The 18,685-nt window shown below is 32.1% G+C and overlaps 1 protein-coding gene across 1 annotated transcript; it reads left to right on the forward strand.

The window, feature by feature from the left end:
* Window positions 1-822: 822 nt before the first annotated feature.
* On the forward strand, window positions 823-17,526 carry LOC127714224 (heat shock 70 kDa protein 12A-like). Its single transcript, XM_052220247.1, has 8 exons — window positions 823-841; window positions 3,554-3,620; window positions 3,893-4,009; window positions 4,378-4,446; window positions 10,610-10,912; window positions 12,673-12,897; window positions 14,136-14,292; window positions 15,665-17,526. Exons 2-8 carry the CDS (start codon window positions 3,561-3,563, stop codon window positions 16,729-16,731), a joined length of 1,998 nt encoding a protein of 665 aa, XP_052076207.1. The 5' UTR covers window positions 823-841; window positions 3,554-3,560; the 3' UTR covers window positions 16,732-17,526.
* The last annotated feature ends 1,159 nt before the right edge of the window (window positions 17,527-18,685 follow it).

Raw genomic sequence — 18,685 nt, forward strand, 5'->3', positions numbered from 1 at the left:
ACGTTACATTAAATTTCTCTCAAACTATTAAACTGATTATGACAAAACTTGACAGTAATGCTTGAAATAACCAGTATTTCACAGAGAATTAATCCAACAAAAATGTCTTCTGTATTATTTGAATTTGTAATAGCTAAGCAAAAGTGTTAATTAAAAAATTTCCCTAAAAATCATTTATTTGTCAACAACTCATGTAAGGAAGGAGTCAATTGATTGTTTGATATCTCGTTTTGCTGAAAACGAATTGATGTTACAATGTGACCTAACGAACCAAAGACATTTATTTGGTAGTATCAGAAGATATAATAAATTTAGAAAATAATTTGACGAAAGACGCCATGTGATTGTAATAGGTCAGAGAGCAATAGCTCATACGACACATAGTGCAAATATAAAAATAAGAAGATGTGGTATGAATGCCAATGAGAAAACTCTCAACCAGAGACCAAACGACGTTGAAGTTAACAACGATAGGTCACCAAACGTCCTTCAACAATGAGCAAATTAAACCAATACTGCAAAGCAAGCTATAAAAGGCCCCGAAATGACAAATGTAAAACATTTAAACTTGAAAACTAACGACCTGATTTATAAACAAAACAATAAACGAAAAACAAATATTATAAACAGGAACAAACAACCAATGAATCACAGGCTACTGACTTGCATGGGGCAGGCACAAGTTAGCTATACGAATAAAAATGGGAAGGCAATCTATTAAACATGTACCTGTAAGCCAAGTATGTATTTTCAATATGAAGTCACGAATGTCGATATAGGTTTTCGGAAAATCTAAATCTTATCGTGACCTGTTTTAAATATTGATAAATGACAATCACAGGTAAAATGTTGCTATTGAGTTTCTTTCTAAAACGTAAATAAATGCATCGCGTTGGATGTGATAAGTAGTAAGACATGCTTGATGTTTTTACTGTTCAATATGCTCTTCATTTTAAAATGCTAAGGATTAAGCTTTCGTACATCAGTAAGTATGATTAATATCTGTTTAGTACCTTATCAGAATATATGTATCATGTCTTTGTCATGCAGTACATAAAGGTTAAATGCCTTTGTGCACTTAACTACTTAACATTTAATGCAATGTAACATATGTAAGCATATCAACTAGAATCGCTGCGTTGAAGACCCATTGGTGGCCTTCGGCTGTTGTCTGCTCTTTGGTCGGGTTGTTGTCTCTTTGACATATTCCCCATTTCCATTCTCAATTTTATTCCCTTCTTTTTGTTTGTTTATGGGTTTACTTTATCTACTTCAAAACGTCAAAGCCGATGTCCGCCCTTAACTTAAGTTCTTTCGAAACAAATGTCCTGATTTTTACGTCGTTATGCATTTAGACATGCTGATTGTTTGTTTGTTAATGTTACGTATAATTGTTAGCTATCATTCCACAAGTTGGGGCATTTGTGTCGGCTATACACATCTAGCTAAATATTTTGTGTTCAATTTTGTTTACTCATCATCCGGACTCGAAGTAAAGAGGGTTTAATTGAGAGCACTTTAAATCCCAGTCGCATTATTTTTTTAGGCCAGTTGATATTAATTTATATTTGCTTTCATCAACCGATATACTTATGCAGAGCGAAACAGTAGGAATCCTTAAAAAGCAATATGAAGTATTACTTTTAATACATGGGTATAACATCAACCTTATTTGATTACATAGAAAAAATGAACAGGCTTTTATCTCTTTTTAATAAATATAAAAAATGGTATTTTAAAGGAGATAACAGTATTTTAATACTGATTCCCGAATATCTTCAAAAACAGTTCTTTGATTTGAATTCTAATACTACTGGGAAAAACACGATCAAATCATACATTTTTCAAAACATTTACACGAATAAGAAAAAAAGATCTAACAGTTTGTTTCAAGAAATTAATTTCAAATAACTTTTTCTTTACTGCTGGTACATATCAGTTGGTTCACTAACTCATAATTATGGCCTTAAAAATCTGATTTTTTAATTACAAATATGTTGTGAAAATTTGATGAAAACAGATACTGAAATGTCCAATTTGTGTCAGTTAATGAAGATTTGCACCAATTGCGTCATCAGGGATGTATTTGTGACGTCATAAATGTAGGTGAATTGCGTAAAAACCTGATTCTTTGCATAATTTGGCAAAATTAATGAGTAACTCAAGAGTTTTCTGAAAAGTTAACAGTGGCGCCATCCTTCGCCCACAAATATTTTTGCTGAAATATTTGTTATACACCATATTTTTTACTTTTCAACCATAATTCCAATGGGCAAGGGATTGAGGGCGCCACATATGAAATCATGAAAAAAGGTAAAAAAAAGGTGACATATTTCTGGAAAAATGGACTAAAATAAAATGCACTCCTATTGCAGGCTTAAATATTTATAATATATGAAGCAGTTATACAAATTTTCTTAATATAGTTTAAAAAATAATACTTTTAGCCATACAAACACGTTAGATTTGCTCAAACAATTGAAGTTTAAAAACTTAACCTTTACAGGGTCGTTTATTTGGTTTACTGGCTCTACTCCGATTTCTAAAATATATTTTAGACGAAATATCCTTATGAATTGGAGTATTTACATGCATAGACAATTGACGGGATTTGATTACATAATCTAAAGTATTTTAAGTGGTTGATAACAATGACAGTACCACCTTTGTATATTCTTAATTCTTTTAAAGAATTTAATTTAGTTGTTGTTCTCGACATGGAAATATATACTATGACACATGCCGGTTTTATGTAACCTTAAATTAGTATTTTAAAGTCATATGATACATAACAAAACATGGATTCGATTTATATACTTAGTATACAGTTTTACTATAAAACACGTGAATAGGGACTTTCTTTTGAAAGAAAACCCTTTAGTTTATCCAAATCTTCATAAATGTACAGCTTTTGAAATATTGTCCTTCTGTAACCTTATTCGCCGACAGCTTTTCCGTTTGTAGTAAACTTAACATTGACACTCTCTTTGGAACTTCGCCAACCACCCACAACGCAACTGCGAGGTTAAACCGTGATGAAAGAATAGGTTAACACGTGGAAGGTAGATAGTACTTCATCTTACTGATTTTCAAGTGCTTCATGTTTCTGTGTTAATTGCGTATCAAGGTCACGATCGGTAAACCTCGGCAATAAAACTACATTCAATTAGCAGTCAAAGTTTTAAACAAACGATCACCGAATGAAATATTGTTTGTCGCTTTAATTTATAAATTCGTAATAAATGAGAAAAAAAAACGTGCAAAGAAATTTCAGTTTTGAATAAAAACATTCATTAGTTTCCTAACCATTAGAATGACAAGAAACTCGTTCCATTTGACTTTAACAATGAAGGTCATATAAATGATATGCATTTTTACCAGAATGGAAAATATATACCAAGACAATGATTCACAAGTTATTTCGAAATAATAAGTCTGAAGAGAAACACGAACAAGAAGAAGAAAGAGAAGTAGGATGAAGTAAAAAACGGATAACATTTTATATTATGGATACTATTACACAAAATATGTATATTATTTTTTTATACAACAGATTGACAATGGGAAATTGTTTACAAGGAAGTAGACGAACACCTTATTATAACCAAAGTGGACATACCGTAAGTGTGGTTTTTAGTGCTAATGAAACAAAATTGACCTAAATTAAATGTTCAGGAAGAGATAAAGTATTGGTAGAGGAAGGACCTTATCCTTATGACATAAAGTTAAATGTTTATTAATAATTCGTTCTTTCTTTTATAAAGAAAATGCAATCTAATTACTTGTCAGTTTTATTCAGTAAAATGTTTAATCGTTTACATGTAGTATACTGATACACAAAGTAAGAAAGTGAATGAATAATAGTCTTTTCTTTTTTTGGGGTATATTCCAGACAAATCCACAAGGTATAGAACCAAACCAGTTATATCCAGTCCTACAGCAAGATGGTCAATCTATCATGGCATCAGCTCCACCGCCATATTCGGAAAGGGATCCAAATATACCACAGGTATGCCTGCTCTACAAGTGTAATTGTATGTGATAAAACTGTTCAAATGATGAAGAAAGTATACAAATAGGAAATCGCAGATTCAAGTTAAATTCGCAGTACAGTGGATACTTTCTAACCATATACTCTGTGTATTCACAATAAGAAGGTTTTGGCCCTCTTTGTTTGTTAAAATTTTATCAAAATTAATTGATATATTGGCCTCCCAGACGTCGAGCGTATCACATGGCGGTTTCTCAAGAAACTTGTATCGTGCGCACACATTTAATGATATAAACTTTAGTTCGTTAACCTTTATCGTTTCTTTTGAAAATCTTCAGTTTTAAAGTTTATGTCCTGACAACAGTTTAATTCTCGTGTGTTTTCAGATATCAAACGGTAGACAATCAGTTCGCCATGTCCAGAGGAACAGACCATCGATGTTCGCCCAGGAACAGGTACTAAAGTTATGTATCATCTCAACAACACTATGTCACAGTGAATTACCAAGAAAATGCTTACTTTCTCAATAGCGTGCCTTACTTTTGATTCTTATAATCTAACTAAGATTAAATTTCACAGTAACGTGGTATGCAGATTAGTTGTCATAACAAAGTAGGTATTTTGTTTGTAAAAGCAGCATTCTACGTCATATGGGGTTTGTTGGAAAGTTGTCTCATTGGTAATCATACCCATCTTCGTTTTTTAAATTTATATTTAAATGATTAAGAATTATTCGTCTTGTAATTGTACAGAATAAATGGGAATGCGGTTGTACTTGTACGCAATTTACACCACTTCTTATCTTATCTTTTTACCTGACAACATTTGAAGTAGTGCAATGAAATAAAGGTTAAATAAATACAATATATTCCTGCAAGCTGTTTGATAAATAGAGAATATCATATGGCTTTTACAATACCACATCCGTATCAACCCGAGACACCGGCCAATATAATCCCAAGAGCTCTGCTCGAGGGATTATATTGGTTCAGGGTTGATACGGTGTGTGATATTGAAAAAATCCATATCATATACACTTTATTATATACATATGCAGTTGGAAAGCAAGTCCTTGGAAACGTCCGTTGTCGTCAAGCTCTATCAGCAACAATAGCAGGGGGAATTAATTAGGTGGCGCTACAGTCGTCGGTGACGTCAAAAAGTCCGCGAAATAAATCGGCTAAAAAATCGACGTTTAAACTATTTTTTTCAACTTGTCATGCTTTTATTATAATTGATTTTTAAAGTTTGTAGATTTGGTGAACAATATAGTTTCAATACGACATTGAAACATTGTCGAAAATAACTTTTATTTGCTGTTACTTTATCCTGTTCGTTCTAAAAATGATCAGCCATCTTTTTTGTTCGCCAAAATCATCGAATTTATATAACTTGACGTTTGCGTATCCAAATACGGAATAGAACGTTAAAAATCTTAAATGAAACCGGGTAACCTATTTCAAATTTCTACACAATTATGAAGCCATCATTTTTTACTATTATACATCAATTTTGGTGACCACCAGTCATGTCAGTTTGTACCTGGTTTTGTTTTGGCTGCGTTTCTACTTCAAAACAGTAAAGTTCAACTTCTTTTCATTGTACCTGTTTCCAAAGTACTCTAAAATACTGATTTTATTATAGATATGAATGAAATTGTGATTAAAAATTATTGTTTTTCACAATTCCATACGATATCTCCATTTTAAAGTAATTAAACCCCTTTTTGATCCCCTACACAAATTAACGGTGCCATTGTTTTCTTTTTCAACATACGTCATATATAACGTTTACAAAATATGTGTCAGGGTCATGTGCATAGTGAAAATTTACACATTGGACAAGTGAAACAACAAACAAAGTTCTTCTTTATGGCGTTTGAAACTATAGGTCTAAGAAAATTTCATTTATACTGGAAGCAAATATGTCAAATTAATGATGGCCTATGGATAAACAAAAGCACAAAAATAGCAATAGAAAATGCATTGCAAAGAAAATTTCTGGAGGAAAAAACATATGAAAAAAGGAAATGAAGGTCAGTTAATTATATTTATATTTTATAAGTTAAAAACCTTGCTTATCAATTATCTCTTTACTAAGTAAGCTACATTAATAAGAGCAAACACTAGCTTTTCAAGTCAAACAAGAAATTAATTCATAGAGATGTGTGATTACAAACATGCAAAATTGAATTTATTCAAATGGCAAAATCTTGTCAAATTTAATCATCATGGATCAATATTAAAGTAAAATGCCCAAGATTTGTCATACCAACTTTCATTTCTGAGATTAATATCCAATTATTCAGGTAAAATATACAATACTTTGTTAATAAATATGTAAAGCAGCAGATACAGCAACCTGAAGAGAAGAAGCCTCAATTTTTTTTCAAAATGTTTACTTTCATAATCTATAAAATGCAAAAGTTTAAAACAGCCTTCCAAGACGTCATAATTATTTGGACTATAAAATACCCTGAGAAATTGGACAAGGGCTACTGAATTTTACATAATAATGATTTTAAAATTTAAAATTATGTCACTTTCACTTATAATTTTAAGCATTATTTATTTTACAGAAATTTTTGTCATTTTTTTGGTAAACTTATCCTTTTTCTGTATGATATTTTTTAGGCAGTACTGTACTGTTCAACTAAGAAACATAGGCTTGAGTTAAAAGGCTTTTTTACTTTGAAGAAATTAAATTGTGACTCTTGGTCCCACTTTATTAAAATATAAAATATAAATGGTCAGTACTATTTTTTTCAGAAAGATTATTTAAATTGTATACAGTATGTTTTATTGAATTAAACATTGTTAGAAGTAGTTACATTAGGAGTGATCCCATATCCCATTATAAAAATTATAAACTGAAAGTAAATTTCATCAGCCAGGGCTAATTTATATATCAATTCAGGTTTCTAGATATAATTTTTAACAATTTTATGTCTTTTAATTTTTACCTGTAATCCTTCTCTGAAAAGTAGAGAAGTATCTCTTCTTAATATTATAATAACATAGTTGTTAATCGACTTTCTTTTAATTTCTTCTTGATTTTTGTAAAATAAACTCCTTTTTATTCATTTTGGTGGGTTTTTATTTTTGACTGGTGATATCAAGGGGAGATAACCACTTGCACAAATCGGCAAAAAAACCACCGCTTCGTGTTGAACATAACTTGACGTTTGCGTATCCAAAACTGTATTGCCTAGATATTCATATCGAGTGTTTGTCTTAATGGGATGCTTTATTAAATTTAAATTCAGCCCATCATTTTTAGTTTCCTTGAAAATATTTAGATTTTTCGATCAGGAGCCTTGACAATTTTCACACAAACTTCAAGTTTGAAGATAAAATAAAGAATAAAGGACTTTGAGTTGATGTGTAAGTTTTGACGAGTTAAAACTATGAATATTCAAGATTATTTTGATCAATAAGTTTTTACTATGACAGTGGTATTTTAGTGAGTAAAAGTGAGGTTTGTCTCATCCGTAGTTTTACTGAATTTTCACGGTCACGTGACTCTATTGTTGCTGATAGACTTGGGGTCAAACCGTGACCTGCTTTCCAACTGTATGTACCTCACGTAGATGTTTTTTTTATGTGACATGACGTCATACAGATAAAAAGGTTTGAAATGACGTCATACAGATTATAGGTTTGACATGACGTCATACAGATTGGGGGTTTGATAAAGCCTTTGCAACCGTGCTGATATCGATATCATCACGGGTGGCTGATACAGTACGCTTGCCAATGATTGTATTACACATACAATTTATCTGTATTTACTACTAAGTATATAATAAATAGAGAATATCATATGGCTTTTTCAATATCACATCCGTATCAACCCAAGACACCAATATAATCCCAAGAGCTCTGCTCGAGGGATTATATTGGTTGAGGGTTGATACGGTGTGTGATATTGAAAAAGCCATATCATATACACTTTATTATATACATATACCTCACGTAGATGTGTTTAATGTGACATGACGTCATGCATATTTTTTTTGACGTCATACAGATGAGGGGGGTTGAAATGACGTCATACAGATTAGAGGTTTGACATGACGTCATACAGATTAGGGGTTTGATAAAGCCTTTGCAACAGTGACTGCAATCGATGACGTGACGTCATATAGATTAAAGGTGTGATAAAGCCTTTGCAACCGTGCTGATATCGATATCATCACGGGTGGCTGATACAGCACGCTTGCCAATGATTGTATTACACATACAATTTATCTGTATTTACTACTAAGTATATAATAAAGGATACTACAACACACCCGCGGCATCGCGGGTCTGTGACTGAATTAAATTCCTACGCCTTATTTTCAGCCTGGTTTTTTAGTATTCGTTTTGTCATTTGATAAAATCATGCTGATTATAAGGTGCACAGTTTTCTCTGCTTTCAAAATATTTCTGTTTGAATCCGTCCTGGTTTTCTTACTACAACTAGAAACTACTTGTAGATATATTTTTTGGTCAATGATTGAATTAAGTAGTGTCAATCCCTGTATAATGACGAATTTCGGGTTTGATTATGACCCGTGTATATAGCAAATCCCAAATACACCATTTGTTGGAGCGCCTGACAGAGGTGGAACGTACAGGTTTAAGTAACAGGTAACATGTGACATATACTATTGGTATCGGTATCGGATTCGACCCGGAACTTGTTGATTATTGGTAAATTATATTAATTATGTGTGGAAAACAAAAGGGCCTGGAATGGTGTAATTTTTAATCAAAATCATTGTCCTATATTAGTTATATATAAAGTTGAATTCTTTGATTTGTCGTTTTTATGTCATGCCGGCTAACAAATTGGACCTCGTTATTTTAGTAGTATAGATAGCGCTTCTGAGTTTTGACATTTTAATACGTGTTTACTTATAATATGGGAGATCGTACAAAAATAACGGATACCATATGCTAACCAGAAAATAATTACCTAATCTTTGCTTTCAACTTTGTGTTTTCCTAGATTATTGGTATTTTTTATGCATGCATTTTTTTTTTACATTTATGAAAAACTCTATCAAATGAACCTTGGTATCAAAAACACCTATATTAATTTTATGTTGAAAATAGCTTGAATTAAACATATTCATACATTGCTTATTATAAGTATTCCGAATGCTGTTATTTATCGCGCTGTAACCATCATATTATGAGTTCGATACAACACATACCTGATAAAGTATATTAAAACGATTTATCACTGTTTGTTGTAATATCCAAGCTAAATCTACTTATTGATCTACTTTTTGAGCAATACCTCTGTTACTTGGTACTATATTCCAAAGCTTATGTTTCCTGTAAAGGGATCTCTCTTGGTTTCTGAGTAAACAGAAGAAACGGAACGAAGTATGTTAATCAAAGTACTGAAGTACTGAACATCGGATGACCGCAAGTTCTTGTGGATTGTCAAAAGCACTTGTCACAGAAAAAAATCACATCTCTATACCTGAAACTGAGGTTAATGTACAGAGATATTTTTTTTCTGAGACAAGTTCGTAAGTGGATGATGAATAAATGACAGGAAATTCAACCTCACTGTAATAACTATTATATTGTAGTGATACAAATCAGTATACACGGGTTTGTTGTTATATATTATATTAATATAACAGTTACATGTATATATAATTTTCATCCATTTGTATATCATTCTATTCTACTTTTCTAATAAGAGTGCAGTGCAAGTGCATGGTGGACACTCTTCTGTAAAAATTCGATTTTTCTAAAAGATTGGATATGAGTAGGCATTCTTATTTTCCAGCAAAAACAATCTTCCATGCAGAGTTACCGGTCCTTGCCGGGATTGTCGCAAAATGATCTTGAGATATAATAAATTCTTCCGCATGCTTTACCATATCAATTATTTATAACTTATATATATATATATATATATATATATATATATATATATATATATATATATCTATCTAACGACAAAACATTTTCATATTATTAATTTATGTTCTAAACAAAAATATTGTTATCAGTATTCATTGAAGAGATGTATTTATAACAAACGATAAGGAATGTTATTTTGCACTCGTTAATATCCGCGTATTTATCATGTTTATAGATCGGTTACAAACCCAAAACGAAAGTTACATAATGGAAATCTAGGCGATAGCAATACATCGGAATGCCCTCACGGTCATTGCGATGTAAAAATGAAGCAATTTGTCGAAATTGTACGAACACCATTATATCTTGGTTGATCGTTACGGGATATCTATGTCGCAGATTATCACGGATAGTTTTCATTTGTGGTAGTAGCCTATCCTTGTTTGCGACTGAAAAGGGAAATGAAATGATGATAAAAGCTGCATGTAGACAAGCAGGAACTCTGTTTGATTCCGGAACACCTGGGTTCACCCTTGGTTAAAATAGAGTTCGTGATGCATGATAGTTTGCTGCGTAACATGTAGAAGACTTTTGTATGTTTGTCTTGTTTTGTTTTTTAGCCTCTGTATTATCTGTCTTTTTTCGACTTAAGTTTTGACTACTGACTTTGTATCTTTTTGTTTTGTTTTGTAAAGATATTCACAATGAACAACTTTGTACTAAATACATGAAAACTTTGTATTTTAAGAATCCAACAGAAAACAACAAAATATTGGTAGCAGCTATTGATTTTGGTACGACATTTAGTGGGTATGCATTTTCCTTCCGACATGACTACGAAGCCGACAAACTTAAAATATCAACCAATCTTTGGCCTCACAACAGTGGATTGTCGACAAAAGCTCCATCGGCCGTTCTCATTGGCCCTGAACGACAAGTGGTTGCATTTGGTTACGATGCCCAAAAGAAGTATGCGGATATATTGGAAACTGACGATGGGACTGAATACATGTTTTTCCAGAAGTTTAAGATGATACTTTACACAACAGAGGTAATTGAACATCATTATATCAGTGTAATTGCATTTGTTAATCTACGTTTAATTTTCACCTTTTCAATAAGTTTCGGATTTTCAAATATTTTTGCCTCGAGCATCAACGAAGAAACCTTTATTCGCATATGGTGGAAAAGCATTGGTACCGTTAGTTTTATTAAAACATAAATTCAAATCATTATGCTGAATAACATTACCTAACTTTGAAAGTTTTCCCTGATATTTTTTCTCTTGTTAACAAGCATACCAATGAATCTTCTTGTTTGTTTTTGTTAGGAAAAACGTTATTTTCTAAAGTAGTGTTAAAAATGTACTCTCTCAATAATAGTTATCAATGCAATAATATTGATTTATAATCTCAATTTGAAAAACGATTAATGCAAACAAAAAGGTTAAAATTTATCTCTTTTTTTCAATCAATTTAATGTAGCTATCAAAAAGGCTTGTGCATATATGCAACATTATCAGCGACGTAAACTTAGTATATCAGTCTGTCAACTATGTTTTTTGTTGGTGAAAACTGATAAAATTCTTATCCATTGTGTCAAGAACCAAAACAAGTAAACAACTTTCATTTGTATAGCATACTTAAATGGACATCAAGGTATAGAAAAGGCTGGGCTTTCCAAGTAGAAAAAACTGTTAATTTGTTAAATGTGAAAGATCTTGTGTATAATTTATCTTTCTCTACAAAAACTGTGATGCGTACAATTTGCGAAAAACTAACCGTATTAGATAACACGGAATGGCATGGGGATGTTTTCAATGATCGACGTAACCCCCCGAACGGAAACAAATTACGTATTTATAGGCAATACAAACACAATGTGTGAAAACCGAACGTTACGTCCGTCTGAACATTTTCAAAACCGAGCGACGTACCATGGCTCTGTTTCGCTTCGGTTCACTTCTACTTGCATGCGAGACAGGAAGATACTCCAGGCCGCCTACGCCCATTGAACACAGCATATGTGTGTTGTGCGAATCCAACAGCGTGGAAACAGAAAAACACTTTCTAATGGAATGCTCATTATATGACGATCTGCGATACAATCTCTTTAATGAATGCTCAAAACTAATCGAGGACTCAAGATCTTGATATAAACAGAAACATTATTGAAATAATGAACTGTATCCAGTATCATTTTTGCAAATTTTTACATAAATTTTATTTGCGTAGAACATTATTTTTACAGTAATATTTTGGTGTAATGAATTTTTAATGCTTTAATTGATCAGATTTTTACCCAATTGCATGTGCTCATGTTATAATATTTTACAGTTGATATATATATATTTATTCATTTTAGATATATTTTTTTTTCATGTGACTTGTCCCATTCTGAGCTAAAAGTTTTCGAGATTATCAACAAGTTTAAATAGTATATTTTTGTATATATTTTGGTTTAAGGATCAATGTATCATAAGTCATTTTTTTGTGCTGGATATCGATTGTTATTTCTGTGTATATAATATTATGTGAATGTCTTGTTTCAATCAATATATGCCACTATCATAAATAAATTTATTCTTATATATAGCTTATTGATAAGTAAATACGAAACAGAACAAAATCAGTGCAAATATTAAAACTATTTTTTTAGTTTATTTTTGAATCAACATAATATATACATTGTGTTTTATTGCTAGTCTGATGAGTGATTCACTGTTGTCTTAGTTATTTTAAATTAAATTAAATAAAATTAGTCGCTGTGCTTTCTATATAACATTTATATATGATAAAAATATTTTGATAGAACTTAAACAGTCAAACTCTGATTAATGACGTCACAGGGAAAGAGATGCTAGCTATTGATGTATTTGGTCTGGTAATAGGATATCTACGAGACCATTTGTTACAGAGACTGCGCGGCAGAGACAATCAAACTTTCTTTCAAGAAAATATGATACAATGGGTGGTTACTGTCCCGGCCATTTGGAATGATAAAGCAAAGCAGTTTATGCGGCGAGCAGCAGATCAGGTGAATAAGCGGACGATTTTCTTTACTTTCACTTTATCTTGTATTCTATACTATTTCAGTATAACACTAGGCAATGTGGAAGTTGGAAATACCGTTTTCATTTTCATTATATAAGCATATGAAATACTAGTAATACGTACATTTAAGGAGGTATCTAGTACGCGAATATACATGCAGAATACTGATGTGTTTTAAAATATCACAATGTCAGATCAATATATGTGACTTTCACCCTCTTATTTATGAATTTTAACTAATTAATAAACTTAGTGATGTGAGATGTAGCTTCTTACTGCCAAATGGATTATTGAGTGAACTGATTAATGCTTGGTCTTATTAGATTAAACGATTTGACAAAAAATTCTTTATTCTTTCCGTTTAAAAGGAAGGATGTGTACAAATTCTCTTTCCTGTATTAGTACAAGAACAAATATCTAATATTCTATTTATAGAATCATTGTAATTGTTTAGACAATAGTTTTATCTCGACCGAAGTTAAGAAATAGGTATCGTTGTTTGCAATATTTTCACAAGAAAAAGTTTTTAATAATATAACGTTGACAAATTTCACGGTTAACTTGAGAGACAGTAGTAGTGAAGTGCTTTGAAAAGTTGAAGCTGACTGAATTAAGAATCTTACACCTAATGGAACAAAGCAGTCTGCAACCCAATTGTAATATCTCTTAATTATTTCGGGCTCTTGAACACGTTCACAAAATAAATTTCCTATCTTATATTAGTATATTAAAAATAAATTGAATATTTCATAAATGGGGAGATTTCTGTTTAATTAACACATGGTTATAGCATCATCTCTCGTTGTTCTACCCTTTCAAAAAAAAATTTACGCCATACAAAATGCTGTTTTTAAACATTTTTGTATTTAAACCTTAAACAATAAACAAATTCAAACCATACTAGAGCACAAACAGTCATATATCTTACCTATCAAGTTATATTTATAGCGTTATTATTAAGTTTCTCGTTTGTATCAATACTCATGTACCCATGTTCAAGTCTCATAAATTGATAAAGAAGAGACAATTCAAGGTAACAATCAAAAACTGAAGGAATCGCATGAACTCTAAAAGGAGCGAGACAGGTTGCCTTCTCCTGCTACATGTATGCATGCATTACCCACCCATTGAATCCCCTCAGTCGAATAAACATTCGAGACTGGAACACAGTCCTGAAAAGAAGGTAATAATTGTTTAAAAGACGTAATTTATATATTATAGGGAGGTATCAAGAATGAAAATTTGACATTAGCATTGGAACCCGAGGCAGCAGCTTTATACTGCAGATATATTCCACAATGCATTAGTGCGTCCGGAAGTACGATTTCCACAACTGCACTAGAAAAAGGAACAAAATACCTTATCTTAGATTTAGGAGGTATGTTATTCTACTGTGTGACATTAACATAACTCAAAAGATATGTACCTCGTTTAGATAAATATTTAGAAAAAAGGTCGTATAGTATGAACTTTTTTACATTGGTCAACGCCATGTATGATGAGCCTAAATGAATGTTGCAGTGAGTAGCATGACAATCAGAGAACACTTCGGAAAAAAAATCCTCGACTTATAATTTGCACGTAACATGTCCGATTTTAAAACAAAAGAAATTTAATTTTAATTACTTACTGAGAATACTCTTTTTATTAATGCGCGATGTCGACATTACACATAATTAACTTCTTTTTGCATTCGTTTAAATCAAGCTGCTTCGTTAAAAACTTTCGGAAATACAGATGATCATGATGGTAAATATGTGTTTAACGTCCAGAGGGAATAAAAACACACTTATCAGAACGTAATATAGATATTATCCCGCCTTCTAATAGACCGACACGCTTATCATAATTTGTTAACGTGCTTGTTCACAATAAAACAATCCACAGAAATTAAATTGAGAATGGAAACGGGGAATGTGTCAAAAAGAGAACAACCCGACCAAAGAGCAGAAAACATGTCACCTTATCGGGGCATATTATTCTGACTCCGAGCCAGTCTTTAATTTTGATCGAGACAAACCTTCATCAGTAGAGCTCAAAGCTAGGAGTTTGGATAGACGAACCTGTGACTATGATAAATATAATCATTTCAATCACATTTTCATATTCATGACTGTAACGAAAAAAGTAAAATCACAAAAATACTGAACTCCGAGGAAAATTCAATCGGAAAGTCCCTAATCACATGGCAAAATCAAATGACAAAACACATCAAACGAATGGACAACAACTGTCATATTCCTGACTTGGTACAGGCATTTTCAAATGTAGAAAATGGTGGATTGAACCTGGTTTTATAGCGCTAAACCTCTCACTTGTACGACAGTCTTATAAAATTCCGTTATATTTACAACGATGCGTGGACAAAACAGACATTAACGAAAGACTGTTGATCAAAAGATATTTACATGTCGGCACAATGAGGGTTCCGGTTTTTACTGAATATAAATGGAACGCCTCATTGTGCCGACATGAAAATGCCCGTCTTTCATTACTGATAAAAAAAAGCACTAATGGGCATGTTCTTCTTCGAAAAAGATTCAATCGGTAAGTAATGTTTGTCAGATTAATTAAAAAATCACGGTAGTTACAAACAAGTGCTTATACCTCCAAATTATTTAAATATTTCATTTCCGATAAACATTACTTTAATACACTAACATTATTGTTACATATATGTGTTTACAGATTTTATTTGTCATTTTTCTACATTTAATTTGAACGTTAAATCCATATAAATTATAATGCAGGAGGGACCGTTGATGTAACTGTACATGAAATACAAGAGGATGGCGCATTACAGGAAGTACATTATGCTTCCGGAGGTTGTTGGGGTGGTTCCACGGTTGATATGGAATTTAGAAATCTATTGGTGAACATTTTCGGATCTCAAGTTATAGAAGAAGCCAACTCTAAATATCCAAACGAAATACTAGATCTGTTCTTAGACTTTGAAATGAAAAAGAGAACCTTTGAACCTGTACAAACGTCCAGCGTTGCTTTAAAATGCCCGGCATGCTTATACGATATTTTCAAAGACAGAAATAATATTACAATACAAGAACATAATGCACAAAGTGCGATGAAAGATGCCGTAGAATTTAAAAGAGATAAGATTTTCGTCTTTGCTCCTACCTTCAAATCTTTGTTTGATAATTCAGTGTCATCTATTGTTCACCACCTAAACGAATTACTTCACACGTCGCCTGTAACCGGTGTAACTACTATCCTTCTGGTGGGTGGGTATTCTGATTCATATGTGATCAAAGACGCTATAGTTTCAAACTTTCCACACATGCGCATAATAAATCCTGACGACTGCTCGTTAGCTGTTCTGAAGGGTGCAGTTCTATTTGGGCACGAACCAAACGCAATTACATCAAGAATATGTAAATATACATACGGAGTTGTTATGAACAAAGTGTTTGTTGAGGGAGTTCACCCCGAGAGTAAACGGCGTAGGTACAACGAAATGGACATTTGCGATGACATCTTTGATATTCATCTGCACAAAGGGGAACAAATTGAAATAGGAAAACCGAGACCAGAGAGAGCATATTACGCACCATACATTGGCGCAGATAGTGCACTATTGGAAGTTTACGCTTCAACTAGCGAGTCACCAACATTTGTGACGGACGATTCTTGTAGTTATCTTGGAAGTCTCGTTATACAACTGTCGCCAGATTATAATGATAAAATGAAAGAACAACTCATAAATGTCAGTTTTCACTACTGTGGCACAGAATTAGAGGTTGCTGCCAGGGAAGAAAAAACAAGAAATGTTATGAAGGCAAAGTTTGATTTTATAGGTTAGAGTATTGCAGGTGGACAAAAGATGATGTTCTTGTGAATATAATAAGTGATTACAGAATAATTAATACAACTAAAAACTAAACTGAAAAATAAGATGTTAATTCTAGTCAATTAAATTAAAATTTGTACGTGTTTCTTATTCATAGGACAATATGGTTGAGCTTATTTGTCAACGATCCAAAAAATAAACGTTTTGGTTGCCGTTCTTTGGACCATTTTGTTTTGAAACAACAGAAACTGGACGCCATTATATAGCCAAGAGTGTTGAAATTGGCGTTAAAAACAAACATTCAACAGATCAATTAATTTGAAAAGTATTTCATTTGTTAGAGACTATTTTAAAATCGTTTTTCTCATCTCAATGCTTCTTTCAAATACATATCACAATCAGTTTGTGAAGGAAACGTAACAGTCTATATCAAATGATATAAAAACTAAAGTTGTGAACGTTTATGTCAATTTTCACTTTACAAAACAACAACAACCAAGGAACAATTTCATAAGTGTAAGGATGGCACACAAAACTATAACAAAGAACAAAATACACCAGTCAATGAAATATCACAAAAACTATTACGTATTATAGACCAAAGAATCTACCTGTTTATTTCGACAAAATGTGATTCAAATTACTAGTTTGAGTTTGATTGTGTATATATTTTATTTTTATGGCGATATTCATTTTCTGGAAAGCTAATGTAAAGATATTGATCAAGTAAAATCAGGTACATGTAACATGACATGCAGGAAATGGTGTGAAGAAGTGACAAAAATAAAAATAGTACTAACAATGAAATGCAACTATCTCCTCTTCATTCCTGATGCCTTCTCGGGCATAAATAAATCATATACTTGCATCGACTGAAAGTAGCACAGTTTAATGTAATTTAAGTAAGCCAATAATACTAACAATATAGGTCTAATTACAACACTAATACTGAAACTAATAATAAATTGAATGATGATATAGTTCCTAATGTTTCTACGTATTCATACATCCCTGGTTAAAAAAACACGATACAATAAAATTCAAGCAAACAGAACAAAGAGGTAAAGAAATTTAACACGAACCACATAAGTTTACAAGTGTGCACGTTGAGTGCGACGTTGACTTTAAATCATAACTTCGCATAATGAAAGGCAATCATGCAGCTTCTGCGTTCGAAGCGTTTCTTTTGTAAGACCTTAATAAGAAAACTCAGTGTCGAAATTAATTAAGGATAAACCACTCAATACAATAATATTCCAATTGTTTAATCAAAGAGTTTTTTTTTCATTTTAAAGATCCCCTTTACCTAGGGAAGTGAATTTTCATGCGTCAAATATTAGACAAATATACAAACGGGTAACTTATCTAAACTAAAAAAGTGTTTGCCGTTACCGAAGCAATAACTACTGTCCAAAACTACATTTATAGTAAATAAAATCACGCATTCCAAATTTACTAAGTGTGTAGTGTTTTACAGAATATACTTTCAGCAAGAACGTTTACTGCGAAAAAAAAGCCGAAAAGTATGAATACATGGGGCTTTCGCAACGCTTTGGTTAGTAAACGTAATTTAGCAAACAATTTTGGGAAGCCAAAGTTATTTACTTATATTGTGTAATACATGTACCACGGCGCCCTATATTGAACATGTGATGGTTACAAGAGGATCACACGATTTAGATTATGTTGTTTATCGTTTTCAGTACATATTTGTTGGGTTTCTTTTTCGATGAGAGTATTGTGGACCCTAAACTGATATACAGTAGATTTTCTAATAATTCACCCCATACTCATAGTCGGGTATTAGTAATTTTGAAAACCCAATTCGTCAATAAAATTACGTGTAAATTCAAACTAATGTGAAATCCTATTACAATTAATAACCAAATAATAACCCAGTTCAGCAGAACTCATCAACGTCAACAAGATAAAGAGTTTTAATTTGAACCGACATAAAACCGACATA

Source organism: Mytilus californianus, unplaced genomic scaffold (assembly GCF_021869535.1).
Source record: "Mytilus californianus isolate M0D057914Y unplaced genomic scaffold, xbMytCali1.0.p SCAF_9, whole genome shotgun sequence".
Classification (NCBI taxonomy): domain Eukaryota; kingdom Metazoa; phylum Mollusca; class Bivalvia; order Mytilida; family Mytilidae; genus Mytilus; species Mytilus californianus.